The sequence below is a fragment of the Eptesicus fuscus genome, chromosome 5 (genome assembly GCF_027574615.1).
Source record: "Eptesicus fuscus isolate TK198812 chromosome 5, DD_ASM_mEF_20220401, whole genome shotgun sequence".
NCBI classification, from domain to species: Eukaryota; Metazoa; Chordata; class Mammalia; order Chiroptera; family Vespertilionidae; genus Eptesicus; species Eptesicus fuscus.
In genome coordinates this window covers 71307742-71324371 of record NC_072477.1, presented here as the reverse complement: position 1 = coordinate 71324371, position 16630 = coordinate 71307742, and the positions used below count along the sequence as shown (strand labels likewise).

Genomic DNA, 16630 nt, shown 5'->3' with positions numbered 1-16630 from the left:
GGTTATGCATTTTAATATGATCTTTTGGCTGATTTATGTAAAGCTTTGTATTTTTCATTTTCTCAAGCCTGTCATTGTAGTGATGTATGGTATATTTTAACATCAAGTTTGCCATGAGCAATAAAGTTAGGGCCTCAAAAGAAATTTTAATATATCTCCCCATTTTTAACCTGAAGCTTACCATTTTACAGTTATTTTGTTTGGGATACCATGTTTAGTTGATATTCTTGACACACTCACATAAATAATTTAAGATTTTAAGTTAAGGAAAAATTTAAATAGGTTAAAAATTTAAGAGTTATCATATACAAAGTGAAAATCCTAATTATAACAAATTTACACTAAAAATCCCTCTAAAGGTTGTATTTTACATTTCAGTGTGTTCATGACATTTTTATCCAACCACAAAGATAAAAGAAAAATAAAGAAAAAAATGACTTTCATTAAATGGTATGCAACATGAAATGAAAGCACATGTCCATAAAATTTTGTAGGAAGAAAAAAGGAAGTATGAAAATAATAATCAGTTAAATTCAAAAATTCTTATTGAAGAATGAATAGCTATTACAAAGAGTATGAAGATGAAAAAAGAATAATCCTCAATAAATTTATAACCTAGTAGACACAATAAGTCTTTAAACAACTATAACATAAAGCTGATTAAGCTATCAGTCACAAGCACAGAAGAAACAAAGTGTTAGGGCAGGCCTGCTGGTGTGGCTACATGTATAAGAATATTTGAATTCAATCCTGCATCCTGGGCAGGATGTAAACAGTTTAAAAATGGAAGAAGAAAGGAAGACAAAGAAGAAAGAATATGCTAAGGCAAGGCAGGAGAGAAGCAGAAGGCATTGTAAGAGAGTATCCAGTGGTTCTATATTATTGGAGAAAATGACACATGTAGGCGCGAGTCTTGAGAGCAAGACTGAAAAAAAGATGTTATGGCAACATATCAGATGGTTCTCCATTCATGGCTAAGCATCTTCTTTATTTAGAAAAAACATAACACTTTTATGGATTTTTATGCAGAAAGGAAAATAAATATGGCACTGGACTTTGGGTAATTATGATGTATCAACATAGGTTCATCAACTGTAACAAATGTACCGCTCTTGTGGGGGATGTTGATTATGGGGAGACTATGTTTGTGTGGGGGCAGGGTACATTCTGCTCAATTTTGCTGTGTATTCGAAACTGCTCTAAAAAATGAAGTCTATTTTTTAAAAATCTGCCTAAAATCAGCACAGGTAATACTGAAAAATTGCTTCTTTAAAATCAGTTATAAAATAACCAATAAGAGTTAATGATAGTCTTCCTAATTTTTCCAATAATGTTGAAACAATGAATATACTGAGAGGAAAAATGATACAGCACTCTGGTGACATCCAATAGATTAAATTTGATTGGCTAAGTGATTGCCTTTTCATCCTTTTTCAAATGCTTCTGCACCATGATATTACTGGCAGACATAAGAGCAGGAAAAAGACAAAGAGGAAAACAAACCATTGTGATAAAAGTAAAAAATGTCACAGAAGTGAGGGTGGTATATGAAGCAAAGGTTAAAAAAAAAAAGAAAAAGAAAGGCACATATCCTGTAGAGTATAGAGGACATGAATAGGACGTGTTAACAAAAAGTCAGGGTGAATCCTGAGTAACTTGACAATATAATGAACATGGCATCCATATTTCCCCAATTAATCAATGGTTCCATTAACTTTTTCTGATGATAAAAATGCAATGAGGAAAAGCAGGACATAATAATTGAGAAAATGCTATGTAATTTTTTTTCATATGGAATGGCAGCTTAGTAAACAGTATTCAAAAGTGCTTTTTAAGAATTGTGTATATAATTAGATGTTCTGTAGTTGTCAGGCACTGGGGACACCTAAAAGAAAAAAAGGGAAATGCACTATATTTATTCAGTGTCAGTAAAGATCCCACGTTAAAGAAGTAACATTCTTTTATGCAAGAGGGAAAATGGGACTGGGAAAGCCAATGAAATACCAACACAAGGTGAATAACTAGCTACTTAGGTAGAGCAGAACATGAAACAGCCAACATGTCTAAGCAAAGAATTCAGTGGTTTTGATTTTTCTGTGTGAGCACATGGCAGCCAACTTAACAGAGACCTAAAGTGAGGTGCTTCCTTCAGTGGGTCTGAAGGATGTTTTGATAGTATAGCTTCATTCTCTTGAGGGTTACTGGCTTTTTAGTAAAAGGTCACCAATAGTCATCTTCTGGCCCAATTCAATGATCTATTTCCAAACCTGTTTATCCTAACTTTTCTGGAAAAATGGCACCAATAACTATTCTCTACTTTTGGAAACTCTCTCATGCTGAGATTTCTGGGGTTACCATTTTCCCCGTCTTTTGCCAATTCCCATTACCCCTTTTGATTCTTCATATTCCTTATTATATAGATAATTGTGGGCATGTCTCAAGGCTTGGTGATAGAATGCTGAAGATGCAGAAGGCCTTTTCCAATCCTTTACATCTCAAGAAGCAGAACTTTTACAAAGGGTCTAATCCAGGTCTTTACCTTTTCTACTTCTTTAAATTGACATCCTTCTGTATCTTGACAATGTATTTAAAATAAAACTCCTACCCTGGCTGGTATGGCTCAGTTGGTTGGAGTGTCATCCCGTGTACCAAAAGGTGACGGGTTCAATTCCAGGTCAAGGTACATATCCAGATTGTGGGTTTGATCCAGGTCGGGGCATGTGTGGGAGACAACTCACTTTCCATCTTTTATTTGTACTTCTGTTCCCTTGGATGTTTTTGGAAAGCTTTTATTTCTCCTTTTCTTCTTTATTAAACTTTGCATGATAAAAATCCAATTCATCCTCCAACTTTTCCCCTAAGCATTATGCACAACTACCTAATTCTTCTTTTACTAGAAAATTTAATATTTGGTGATACACTGTCTTGTCTTCTTCTTGATTAATATATATGTGATTCTCTTTTCAAACTCAGAGGTGTAATATCTTACATTTAGGCCTTAATTATGCTTAATATAGAGCTCTTAAAACTATGAACAGTTGCAAAATTCTTAGTTATTGACAGGTCTAAAAAAGTCACTAATGATAAAATCATTTTTTATCTTTTCATCTGTTGTTATAGTATCATATATATATTCAAAAATTCTTATCGAGCCAATGAACATATCGTAATTGTCTCTTGAAATCACTGGGAATCTCAGGTTTACTTGCCTTGTCCTCCAAGTGCAATTCTAAAAAGCGTAGGTAAGCCACAGGTGCAAATGCATCAGCTGAATGTATGACTACTTCTGATGAATCTCTGAAATATAAAATTTTATAATGCATTTATTTACTACATAAATTGTGTCAAATCACTCCTGCTAATGACTAGAAGAGACCAAAAAAATCCTCATTTTGCATTTATTTCCACTAGTATACAATACTTAGTAATTAACATCTATTTTTAATAACCCAGCATTTAATTGAGAAAAGGGTCAAGAATACTAAACTTTGAAGAAAAATAAAAAAGCTTTTTATCTTTATGAGGACACACAGTTCAACTTTCAGGTTCACTCAATGCTCTCTGAACAATTTTGAGACTTAAAACTCTTATTCAATTTTATTTTTAAAAATTTGCTTGGTATGGGCTAACCATCAAATAATAGTGCTTTATATTCATTATTCTTTTCATTATCATGAGGTAATACATTCAGTGTTTCACACAACATCTCAATTATCCTTCACAAAAGCAGCACTGGTGATGATTTTAAGCTCTAGATGAACTCTTCACACTGCAATATCATTGCTATTAAAATTGATTGCCTGACATAGTAATTACCACATTCAGGTAAAATGGTATGAACTGCTTGCTGGCACCATATGGATACATGTAAATTAACTCAACTTTCATCAAAGATACCCTGTGAAGCACATATGAATAACTAAGATTATGCATGAAGTTCTAATAACTAATTATTTTTGTTGTTATTTATTAATAAAGAAATAGTGTTTTGCGTTTTAGCTAAAATTTAAAAATAGAAATTCTTCATATTTCTTAAATGCCTCAGGCACTAGTCCCACTGTTTATATTAATACATTGTTAGCATTTTACCAATTGTAGTAAAGCAAAATAAATTGTTACTTTATTTGACTCTGCAACTAATGTAAGATATTTTTTGAATCAACTTGTGAAAAGCAGTTATTTGGTGGCAATAGAAGAAACCTCAAAATATTTGGCTCCAAAATACTAAATTTTTGTGGGCAAAATCTATTTACTTTCCCCTTGAAAGATCAGAGATAGAGAAAAATAAATGTTTATGAAAATACAAAAGTCAACTACCATTCATAAACCTTTAGTATCAAATATGTATCTTGTTAGTGTTTAAGAAAATAAAAATGAAAAGGACTTCTATGATATTAAAAAGAAACTTCTAATAGAAACAGAATCAGTTAAGAGTCAGAATACTACCAGGACTTCAGGGTCTCCATCAACCAGAACTTGCCTCCAGGTATGATGTGCAGTAGGAGAAGGAGAAAATAAAGAGAAGGCCCTCTTGCTTTCTACCACCTGTTCTTCTGGGCCCACCCCTCTTGGTTTGTTAGCACTACTTGTGCTGTTTTTCCATTTACTCCTGAGTGGCTTGTGCTGGCCCTTCACTTGGCTCATCAATCAGATTTCAGTCCCTCTCTTCCTGATAGCAGCCTTGGAAACTGATCCTGAGCCTTAATTATGCCTAATCTAAGTGGCTTGGTTTTGATATCCTTGCTAACAGGATGCACCAAAACTATAATTAACCCAACCAATGCTGTTAGGAGAAAGAGTTTCAGCCCTTTCCTTCTCATGCAAGTTATCCCCACTGGAAATAGAAGGTTGATAGCAAATAGCTCAATTGATGCAACTACTCCATTCTGAATCAAGATTATCCACAGAAAATATATAACACTGTAATCATTAAACAAAGAGGAATATGATTTTTCTGTATTCCATAAAATCCATAATTTCCAATTGACTGAAATCATTTCACTCACTTATACAAAGCTAGAGTCAACTGGGAAGGAACTAGATCTCAAATGATCAGTTTTTAGTTCCAAACAGAATAATGCCACTATTGCTCTTTTCTCTTTCATAAACTATCATCTGAAACCCAGCTTTCCAGGATCTCTGATCTGCTTAATGGACTTCTCTGAAAAATAGCACAGAATCCGCTGGAATACCCTCAGAGTAACCCAGAAAATTAATACCACTTATGCCACAACAAAAATGTTTCCCAGTTGGCCTCCCACCTCCCCTTTCCCTATTAATAGAATTAAAACAAGTGTGCTCAATATCTTCTCTACAGCTGAAACTTCTCTGTAGCCACGAGCTGGCCATGTTCCCTATTACTGATGTGGGGCAGCAGAATGAGGTCTCAGCCTCTGTCCTCTGATGCCATGCTCCCAAGGTGTGAGGTCAGGCTCTACCCCTCACTTCAAAACAAACAAACAAACAAACAAACAATCAAACAAACACTGATATTATCCCTTGAGACTCAGCGTGGTCTTGATCCCTACCTCTCTTCTAAAAAGACAACTGCACACTGATATTCCCTGAGGACACACACCCTCACAGGCACTCAGTGTCATTTCTGTGTGGCCTGCCCTGGCATCCTCAGAGTGCTGTGTTCTCCTGCCCATCCTTTGCTAATGCATTGATAGCCCTTTCATAATACATCCACTACAATATAATCATGACTTAGTGTATTCGTCTTCCTTTTGTTCATCTTTGTCTGCCTGCCCTCCACCTCATCTCTTCCACTGGCTCAGTATACTGGTACTCATCAGACATTTGTTAAATTAAATGTACAGTTAAACTTTATTAAGTGTCTTCACACTTACATACTATCTATTGAAATTATCACAAACCTACTAGTACACTGGGTTTTCAAGTACTTGTCTTCACAAAAATACATACTTTGTGCTACATGCATACTGCATGTATAACATGTGAAACACATATATATCATAACACCATGTAATATCTCTAGCATAATAAAAATAAAGCTTCACAGATCTAAAAACTTACATACAAGAAAAACAGTTCATAAATTTAAATAAATTCCAGGTGATAAAGAATAGATGTGAGTAGGCAGTAAGGAAAATACTTGATGCATCATCACTGCTAAATGCCACATTATTATGCTCTGTGCTGAGCTGTGTCTTGAACGGGTAGAGAAGAGGAGTAGGTGGAGAGAATTTGGCCCTTCTTTTCTTCCTTCCTTCCTCTCTTCCTTTCTTCCAGTTATTCCATCCATCCGTCCATCCATCCATCCATCCCATATGTAGCATCTTTGTAGCAGTAGTATAGTAATATTGATAACTCAAATGGAAATATGTGGCTGTACGAAATACTGACATTAAAACCATGTGTTCATTAACAAAGGGAAGAAAATGATCATTTTAATTAATATTAGGATTTTAGTTCTGATATTGCTACACGTACATATTTGAAGTAAGAAGTAATAAGAGAGGAGGTTATTTATTTGAGTGCCTACAATTTTCCACTTCTCTTAAAGGCAAGGCTATAATTCTTTACATAAAGGCTCCTTAGAAACTCACATATTAATTGACATAAAAAGTGAATTGTAAAATGTTCTAGTTAGAATTTTTAAGATTGTTATACCAGTCTTTCCTATAAGATTTTAAAAACATTAACTGTAATTTGAAGCAAAATGCATCTGATAATAAACAGCCAGAACCACCTGATTTCTCTAAAATTCTCATTATACAAAAAAGAGTCAACCTGTGTTTAAAAAAAAAATCCCTGATTATAATCAAGTTATTTTTGCATGTAAAATTTTAATTTATCTTCTTATAGGTGATTTTTCCCCATTTTATAAAAAAAATTGAATCAGACATTTGAAATGGGATTAATAATCAATTAGTTGTATGCTAATTACATTACATCAAATATAATAGGAAAATTTGTTAAATTTGTCCCAAAAGTGAATTCTGAGTTACAGGATCAAATATTATTAATGGTCAATTGTTAACAAATAGTTACAGGACTAAACTTAAATCTTTTAATTATGTCATATAGAAAATTATCTCTAAATAAAATAAATTTCATTTACATATGGTTTTAGAGTGTGCAATGCATATTCACTTACAGCATCACATTTACCAGTAGCTATGATAGGACATTTTCTATTTTATAGAGGAGCAAAGGTTTTATATGTAGCAGATGACATTCTTTTTCTTTTGAAACTAGGATATGTCCCAACCTAAAACTCTAGTTATAACCTAAAACTGGAATACATAAAAGTAAATAAAATAGGATATATAAAAATAAACAACAGTAAATGACAATTTAATTCAATGATATTTTGCTAGTGCCAACTATGTGTTGCGAGAGTTCAGGTAGGAGAACAAGTACTGAAGCAATGGCAGCCAAAGTCTCGAAAAATGGAAGGATTAAGCAAAGTGAGGAGAAATGGGAAGGCAATCTAGGAAAAGGAATCAAGTAAGAGATTAAAAATGGTGGCAGAGTGAGTGGATGCTGTACAAACATGCTTCCAGGAACAACTAGAATTGCAACTAGGTAAAATACAGAAAAATTTCCTAAATAATCAACGAAAATTGCAGGAGAGAACCTGAGGACCAAAAGCTGAGAAAGCATAGAGCAGTGATGGGCAACCTTTTGAGTTTGGTGTGTCAAACTTCGCCAAAAAACTGAGCATAACTCAGGTAGTGTGTCACTTTGAGGAAAAAACATTATTTCACAAATGTTTCATCCTCAGGAGCAGCAAATGTTTCATCCTCGGCATGCGGCCGCCTCAGCAGCCGCGTGTCATCAGAAATGGCTACGCGTGTCAGTGCTGACACGCGTGTCATGGGTTCGCCATCACTGGCATAGAGACTGGTAGGAGGGGCAGAGGCATGAAAGGGCTGGCCAGGCACCCACAGACAGCACCTGAAGTCCCAGAGAGATATCTCAGCTGTGGGAGGGTGCCACTGAGAACTCTGGGATCTAATCCTCGAGCTGGGCCCCCAGCAGAAAGCACCAAAACTGAGAAGGGTAACCACATAACATCTAGCTGAGAAAAGCAGTGGGGTGCTGTCTTCCAGGGAGTGGCAGCTGAAAATTCAGGCACCTTCTTAAAGGGCCAATGCACAAATTCCCTGTGGAGCCACCCTCCTTGTGCTCCAGCAGAGGGAGGGTGAAGTAGACTGGTGCTGTGAGAGCAGAACCCAGGACTGGGGACTTGGGGGACAGAGCTCAGAAGGCAGACACCCCAAGTTTCCTGGGCTGAGTCATTCCCTCACACAGCAAAGGACATCTTTCCCATGTAGACATTTGCCTTGCCTGGGGGGAAGACAGTTGACACACATATCGGAAAACACCTTGCCCTGAGGCCACTTAAGAGATTAAAAGTAACTATTAGCCTCCAGGCAGAAGCAACTGTCCCACCCTATTGATAAAAACTTTTGCCACATCTGAGGACAATTGCCTGGGGGGGCAATTCTATCAGTCTGTAGGCAGAGGTGGTCTCTGGTGGTTTTGAGTCTTTGCCTGATGTTAGTCAGAAACAGTCTTTAACACTGTCCTGCACTAGAGATTGAGAGGTGTGGAGGATCTACCTAATACATAGTCACAAACACAGACAGCAAAAATGAGGAGACAAAGAAACAGCCCACAAATGAAAGAACTAGAGAATTCTCCAGAAGAAGAGCTAAATGAAGCAGAGATAAGAAACTTATCTGAAACAGAGTTCAGAGTAATGATGGTAAACATGCTCAACAGCATGAAAAAAGATATAGTAACTATGAATAAAGAACAGTCTGAAATAAAGAATGACATAACACAAATAAAGAACAAAATGGAAGTAATACACTGAAGATTAGGGGAAGCTGAGGATCAAATCAGTCAATTAGAAGACAGAGTTGAAAATATTACTCAATCAGAGAACCAAAAAGAAAAACAAAACAAAACAAACATACAAACAAAACGACAGCTTAAGGGAGCTGTGGGACAATGTGAAATGTAACAATATTAGAATAGCAGGTGTGCCAGAAAAGGGAGAGAGAGAGAAAGGAATAGAAAATGTGTTTGAAGAAATTATGGCAGACAACTCCCCTAAGTTGGTAAAGGAAAAAGTCACACAAGTTCAGGAGGCACAGAGAATCCCAAGCAAGAAGAACCCAAACAAGCCCACACCCAGACACATCATAATTAAAATGCCAAAAATTAAAGACAAAGAGAATCTTAAAGGCAGCAAGAGAAAAGAAAACTCACTTACAAGGAGTTCCCATACGGCTGACACCTGATTTCTCATCAGAAACTCTATATATTGGGTGCTCCTGCATTGGGTGCATATATGTTTACCAGAGTTATATCCTCTTGTATCGATCCCTTTAGTATTATGAAGAGGCCTTCCTTATCTCTTGCTATGGCCTTCACTTGGAGGTCTATTTTGTCAGATATTCATCAGAAACTCTACAGGCCAGAAGGGAATAGCATGAAGTACTCAAAGAAATGGAAAGCAAGGATCTAAGACCAAGATTACTATATCTATCATTCAAAATAGACAGTCAAATAAAGAGCTTTCCAGACAAAAAAAGGCTAAAGGAGTTCATTACCACCAAGCCAGCATTACAAGAAATGCTAAAGGGACTGCTGTAATGAGAAGAAACAGAGAGAGAAACCTAGCCATACAGAATTAAAATGGCAATAAATAAGTACCTATCAATAATAACCCTAAATGTAAAAGGAATCACGTAAGAAAGTGATGAAACTGAGGTGAGGCAGAGCCTATTAAGAGAAAAGCAAAGGAGATGCTTAAGCATTAGAATAAGATGACTAATTTCCTGATAAATAAGTAAGAATAAAAGGACAGCATTTGTGCTTGTGTTAAGGCACACAGCTGTTTGTTAGCTCTTATCAGGTATATCTTATCAGGAAGAACTCCCACAGAGCAACCCCCCCACAGAAGTCGCCTCCGTAACTGATCATTCAGGTGAACTGAATGCTTCATTCTGGCACTAGAGGTTTCTAAGACACCTCCCCTGTCATCTCTCTCTTTAATAGCATGACTAAGTCCCCTCATGCCAGTGTGTCAGCCAGGCTCAGGTTTCCTTGTCTACAAAAGGAGGCTGAGAAAAAGACGCATCTGTCAGGTCTAAAGCACTATGCCAAATGTAACTTCTGCTGATGTAGTACACAGAAGCACATGGCTTATAAGTCTAGGTTGACCATAAAGTCTTCTGGGTGTTATATAGGACCTCAACTTGCCAAGTAAACAGGAAAAGCACTATACTTTGGCATTTTTTCTCCTATCATGTTTTTTTCTTTTTCTTTTCTAATTTGGTTAGGACCATAATAAGTAAATATATTGCAAGTTTCCAATTATACTATATACTATAACTAGAGGCATGGTGCACGAAATTCGTGCACTGGGGGGGGGATTGTCCCTCAGTCCATCCTGCACCCTCTCCAATCTGGGACCCCTCAAGGGATGCCTGACTGCCCGTTTAGGCCCGATCCCAGGATCGGGCCTAAACGGGCAGTCGGACATCCCTCTCACAATCCAGGACTGCTGGCTCCCAACTGCTCGCCTGCCTGCCTTTCTGATTGCCCCTAACAGCTTCTGCCTGCCAGCCTGATCACCCCTAACCACTCCCATGCCAGCCTGATTAATGCCGAACTGCTCCCCTGCCAGCCTGATTGCCCCTACTGCCCTCCCCTTCAGGCCTGTTCACCCCTAACTGCCCTCCCCTCAGGCCTGGTCACCCCTAACTGCCCTCCCCTGCAGGCCTGGTCACCCCCACTGCCCTCCCCTGCAGGCCTGGTCACCCCTTCCCTCCCCTGCAGGCCTGGTCACCCCACTGCCCTCCCCTGAAGGCCTGGGTCCCCCCCCTGCCCTTCCCTGCAGGCCCGGTCGCCCCCAACTTCCCTCCTCTGCCAGCCTGGTCACCCCTAACTGCCCTCCCCTGCAGGCTTGATCGCCCCCAACTACCCTCCCTTGCAGGCCTGGTCCCTCCCAACTGCCCTCCCCTGCTGGCCTGATCGCCCACAACTGCCCTCCCTTGCTGGCCTGATCCCTCCCAACTGCCCTCCCCTGCAGGCCATCTTGTGGTGGCCATCTTGTGTCCACATGGGGGGCCATCTTTGACCACATGGGGGCAGCCATCTTGTGTGTTGGAGTAATGGTCAATTTGCATATTACTCATTTATTAGATAGAATTTCATCCTAGCATGCAAATTCTTTTCTTGAATAACCAAAATATTATTTCATAGAAATAACATCTAATGCACAGTTCATTCATGAATTGTTTTGTGACCATCATAGTCTGAGAAATATCTTCTATTTATGAACTTACTCTCATTACTTGTACCCTTTACCATCTTGTATAATAATATATACAGGCTAAAGGCACAGTGCATGGATTCAGGCACTGGTGGGGTCCCTTAGCCTGGCCTGTGCCCTCTCCCAATCCAGGACCCCTCAGGGGATGTCAGAGAGCTGGTTTCGGCCCAATCACCGAAGGCCAGGCTGAGGGACCCCACCGGTGCACGAATCAGAGCACTGGTCTCTAGTATGCATATAATATATTTGGTTAATCTCTTCCTGCCCTCCCTCTTCCCCCATTCCCTCTGAAATTCATCAGTCTCTTCCATGTTTCCATGCCTGTGCATTGAGCGTCTGGCCCCTGATGGTCAGTACAAGTCATAGCTACTGGTCGAACAGTCTAATGGTCGTTTAGGCTTTTATATATATATAGATGTGTCCTCCTCCCGCCTTTTCAGGCAGGAACTGTTTGAACATTAATGGTGCCCAGAAGAAAGTTTTGGACATAATAGGTACTTGATAAATATTTGCCAAATAAATTATTATGTTGATGATTATTAATGGAAAAAAGTTAGGAGAACATGAAAGCGGCAAGAGTGAGTGACTATTGCATACAGTAATAAAAGTGTCTTGGCCATGTTTCACGAGGTAAGTGTATTTTTTAGAAACTTCACCTAAAGTTGTCATGATTTTCTTAGATCATTCCTTCCCTCATTATTACTATGTACAAAGAAGTCACCTCTTACTGCTGAAAATATTGAAGCTGTCCATTCTATACAGAATTCTAATCTTTCATAAGATGAGGTTTCTGAAATCAAGCATAATTCTCACAATCTTTTCCAAGAAGCAGAGGAGCTTAGGAGAAGCAGATAAAGTGCTCTCTCAGCACATGAGAAGAGCGACATAAATTAGAGTATGGGTAATAATGTAACAAACTGGAGAAAGTTCCTGTTTTTCGTTACACTAATTTTAACAATTTATGGCAAAGAAATCACACTACTCACCATAAACTGAATTCACTTAAAAAACAAAGTTTATTTGTAAAAATAACCCCAAATAATTGAAGAGAGATGTTTAGTGTTACCATTCTATGTTGTTAAAGTCAGAAAAAAGGAGAAAGAGGATGGAGTTAATGGAACCCACAGGCTACTGATGTGGCAGTTTATCAAATGTAGCTGTAATGAAAGATAAATAATACAGGCAATTCACACTTCATGAAAGGATAAAAGTGTCAGTGTGTAGGTACCAGTTTTACTGCAGGCCATAATCAGCAAGTAAACGAAAGTGCGGTGTCTAAAAAGTTTATAGCCTTCTATGAAGGCCTCGTCTTGTCAGTATTGATTTAGGTATTCAGACGACTTCACTGGTATTAAACAAATTGAGTGTTTGTGAACTTAAAGGACATGTTCTATTTCTCCCAACAAAAGTTGCCTCGGGCTTAATGTTAAGTTCTCCCATCACTTAAATTTAAGGAAAGGGAAGAAAATGCTGAAATGATATCTTACACAATTATTTTCTTCTTAAATAGAGGGCAATCCAAAGTGAACGTTTCATACTCTCCACCTTCTCCACAAACATGGACTCCATATTTCTTAGAAAGCTGAAAATAAAAATAAGAAAAAGAAGCAATAAACTTAAAATTAGATAGCAGCAATGCTCACTTAACATATTATTTTATCCTAAAAAATATCCACGTAATAAACTTTAATTCCAAAATAGATTGTAAGCTACAGAAAAAATATTTTATATTTCTGCTTAAAACATGTATTTAAAGCCATTTGAAAAATGTTATCATAAGCATAGGATTTTTAATAATCCCCAAGCCCCTATAAAAGGTGAAAGCAACCTACATTATTATGTATAATGAGAAAACTTAAAGAATCCTATACATTTTAGGGATACACTTGCTTTAGGTTGAAAGGGAGGCTCAGAAAGACAGGCACTACATCATTATGTAGTAAATGAGAATATATGCAGCCAAACTGGTGCTTCCCCCCTGCCCTTTGACCTATACATGGAAGGGGAAAATATATTGTGTTTAGAGCATTTTTAGTGACAGACACAGAGAAGCAATCTAAGGCATTTCCTTGTGAACACAAGAAGTCACAAACATGGTTATTATGCTTAAGGTTGTTGGTAGCAGTAAAGTTCCAAGAGTACTGAGAGCTAAGAAGTTCTCAAGCTGCACACAAACTTTAGGAAGATCCATCTCCAAGAAAGGTTGGGATAGCTTACAATGTCACCTAATTAAACCCAAAATTAAAAACATAAACAAGTAAACAAAGAAAACACACACCTGTGATTTGTATTAAATATAAGCTATATTATTCAAATGATACTGACAGTAAAATAATCTGCTTGGCTGTCCATGGCTGGAATCAGAGCTGGAGCATGCTCACTAGCTGTGTCAGAATCTCCCTGTTCTTGTGTAGAGGCTTCATCACTAAGATTCCATCTCCTTCATTTTGAATTTCAGAGCTCTCCCTGCTTATTGCCTTTCCTAGGCCAAAGGAAGAGTGACAACACAGATGTTCTCTGTGACAGCCAGCATTGGGACCAAGGCCTAGCTTTAGTTTTACCTGCATACTTATGCACTTATTTATTTGGTTATTCTTGTGGTTGTGCTATCATTCTGAATCCATCACATTTCAACTACTGACTATGTGTCTTTAGGGACTTGACACATGAGTCTATGAAAATTCTACTGTTCCCTCCAAGGATCTGTAGCAATGTGAATGACACTGTAAAGCCAAATGCAAGCAAAGAGAGGGAAAGGAAACTTCTGAAGAACTCACAGGAGCAAAGTAGATAGATTTCACCATCGGCCATAAAGCAGAGAATCAGCACACAGAATTATGGAGGGTGGTTCTTATGGGAGCAGATAACAGGAACATTAATTTTCCATGTAACCGCTGTTAAGATAAGCTTTTTAAAAAACATTTTGAACAGATGTGAATGACTTGGGTCACTGCATGGTTTATAAGAATGTTTGGGAGTCTGAGCATGTAAAAAGTAAATTCCTAATAAATGAGAATTACTTATGTGGGTCTATTTTGTTCTGACACACTTATTTATATAGATAAATATTCCTATCTATAATAACTCAATTTGAGTGCTACTGATTATTGAACTGAAAGGTTAAGGGCATCATACTTTCCTTGTTTAATTTTCTATCACTTTAAAAGATTGTAATAATCCTGTGAGAATTTCTAATTACATCATTATTTTTTTTCCTTTTAAACCAGACTGATTTATCTGTTAGTCATTTTAAAATTGGAGAAAAAAAAAAAAGGCAAATGAAATTGTACTTCATCCTCATCCTGTTCCCCCCACCATCTAGAGAAAACTATGAGGTTCATAAAATCCACTACAAATAATATGCTTTACAAAATAATTTCATGCTGCATATATTCATCCTTAGCCCTTATTGAAGAGGCACTTATTGAATATCTCTAGGTTTGTCGTTGTTTTAAGTGCTGGGGATAACAACGGGAGCAGACATAAATTATACATATAACAGTTTACTGTCTGGAGGTATAGAAAGAATGTTAAATAAGCAATTACAATAGAGGGTAGTGGTAGCTTTGATGGATGCATGAGTGCTGTGGAGTGTACAGCAGGAGACCTAACTAGAAGGAACTCAAAGCGTTTTTCAAAGTAAATAAAACTTAAGCTGAAGTATAAGGAACCGGGAAATATTAGAGGGGGTGAGGGAGGGAGAGAGGGAAAAAGAGAGAAGACAGGAGAGAAGGAAAATGATTCCAGAAGGAACAGTGTGTGTTAAGGTCCAAAGCACAAAGTTTGGCAAAGTTGGAGCATAACTAGAAGAGTAATAGTGAGATGAGGCTGAAAAGCTAGAAAGAGGACCGAACTTATGGGGCTTCACAAGCCATGCTGAATCATTATCCTAAGGTCAATGAGAAGCCATGATAGGTTTGCAGCAGAAAACTGACCTGACTGCTGTTGTCTTGAGAAAGATTCTGTTTGCACAATGGAGATGGACTGGCGGGGAGTAAGTCAAGAAGCAGAGAGAAATGAGAAGCTGCTGGAGGAATCATGGCAGGAGGGTAAGATTTCCTGACCCTGGGAAGTAACAGTGAGGATGGAGAGGAGAGGGCAGATATTCTGAAAGACTTTTAGGAGGTCTAAAGAATGATTAATTGAACAGAGGAGTGAAAAAAGCTAAAAATAAATAAGGACAATTCCCAGCTTTCTGCACTGGGAAACTGGATGGATGGTGGCTCTGCTTACTGGTGTCTCAGCATGAGAAGCAGTTTGCTGGAAGAGTCCAATGACCTTACCCTTTCCAAATTTTATGTGGCAAGCGATACCACGGATGTCTCTAATCTCTGCAATTACTCTCCTCAGGCTTCCATGATACCACATTTTCTAAGCCATTGTTATACTTCCCTGATTCCTTTCCCTTCTTCTGCTCCTAACTTATAAATAACCCTCATAATTCTCTCTATAAGATGTTCTTCTCTCTTACTTCAGTCCCTCAGATGGTTTGTGCATTCCATGGCTTCAAGCATCACCTTTACACTACTTTGCTGCTGCTAATACTAACACTATCATTACTAATTAAAGCCTATTTGCTTTATACATTAAAGTTAAGAAAATAATCCTCAAAATTACTTTAAAAAATATTTTTTATTTATTTTTTTAATTTCAGAGAGGAAAGGAGAGGGAGAGAGAGAGACAGAAACATCAATGATGAGAGAATCATTGATCAGCTGCCTCTTGCACTGGGGATCAAGCCCGGAACCCAGGCATGTGCTCTGTCTGGGAATAGAATTGTGACCTCTTGGTTCATAGGTCGACACTCAACCACTGAGCCATGCCGATCAGGCCTCAAAATGACTTGTACCAGTAATAATAGATAAGCATATAGGTTCTGAAATCAGATAGATTTAAAGAATAAATTCAAGTTCTGCTACTTCCCAGCTATGTGACTTTGGAAAAGTAACTTATCCTCTAGTGATTTCTCATCTATAAAATGTAAACATCAATAAATCAACAAATAAGTGCTGGCGAGGATGTGGAGAAAAGGGAACCTTCATGCACTGTTACTGGAAATGCATATTGGTGCAGGCACTGTGGAAAACAGTATGGATTTTCCTGAAAAATTAAAAACAGAACTGCCTTTTGACCCAGCAACCTGAAACACCGAAACACGAATTCTGAAGAATATATGCACCCCTATGTTTATAGCAGCTTTATTTACAGTAGCTAAGATCCAGAAACCGTCAAAGTGCCCATCAGTAGATGAGTGGATAACAAAGCTGTGGTACATTTACACAATGAAATACTGATCAGTCATGAGAAAAA

General features: G+C 37.8%; 1 protein-coding gene across 1 annotated transcript in view; it reads right to left on the bottom strand.

Moving 5' to 3' along the window:
- Positions 1-957: 957 nt before the first annotated feature.
- DPH6 (diphthamine biosynthesis 6) overlaps positions 958-16630 on the bottom strand; it is a 167048-nt gene continuing 151375 nt past the window's right edge. The window contains exons 7-9 of the mRNA XM_028147439.2: positions 12808-12902; positions 3210-3297; positions 958-1885 (exon numbers count right to left, since the gene is read on the bottom strand). Of these exons, the coding sequence (XP_028003240.2) occupies positions 1832-1885; positions 3210-3297; positions 12808-12902 (237 nt within the window). The 3' untranslated portion in view covers positions 958-1831. The remainder of the gene's footprint in view (positions 1886-3209; positions 3298-12807; positions 12903-16630) is intronic.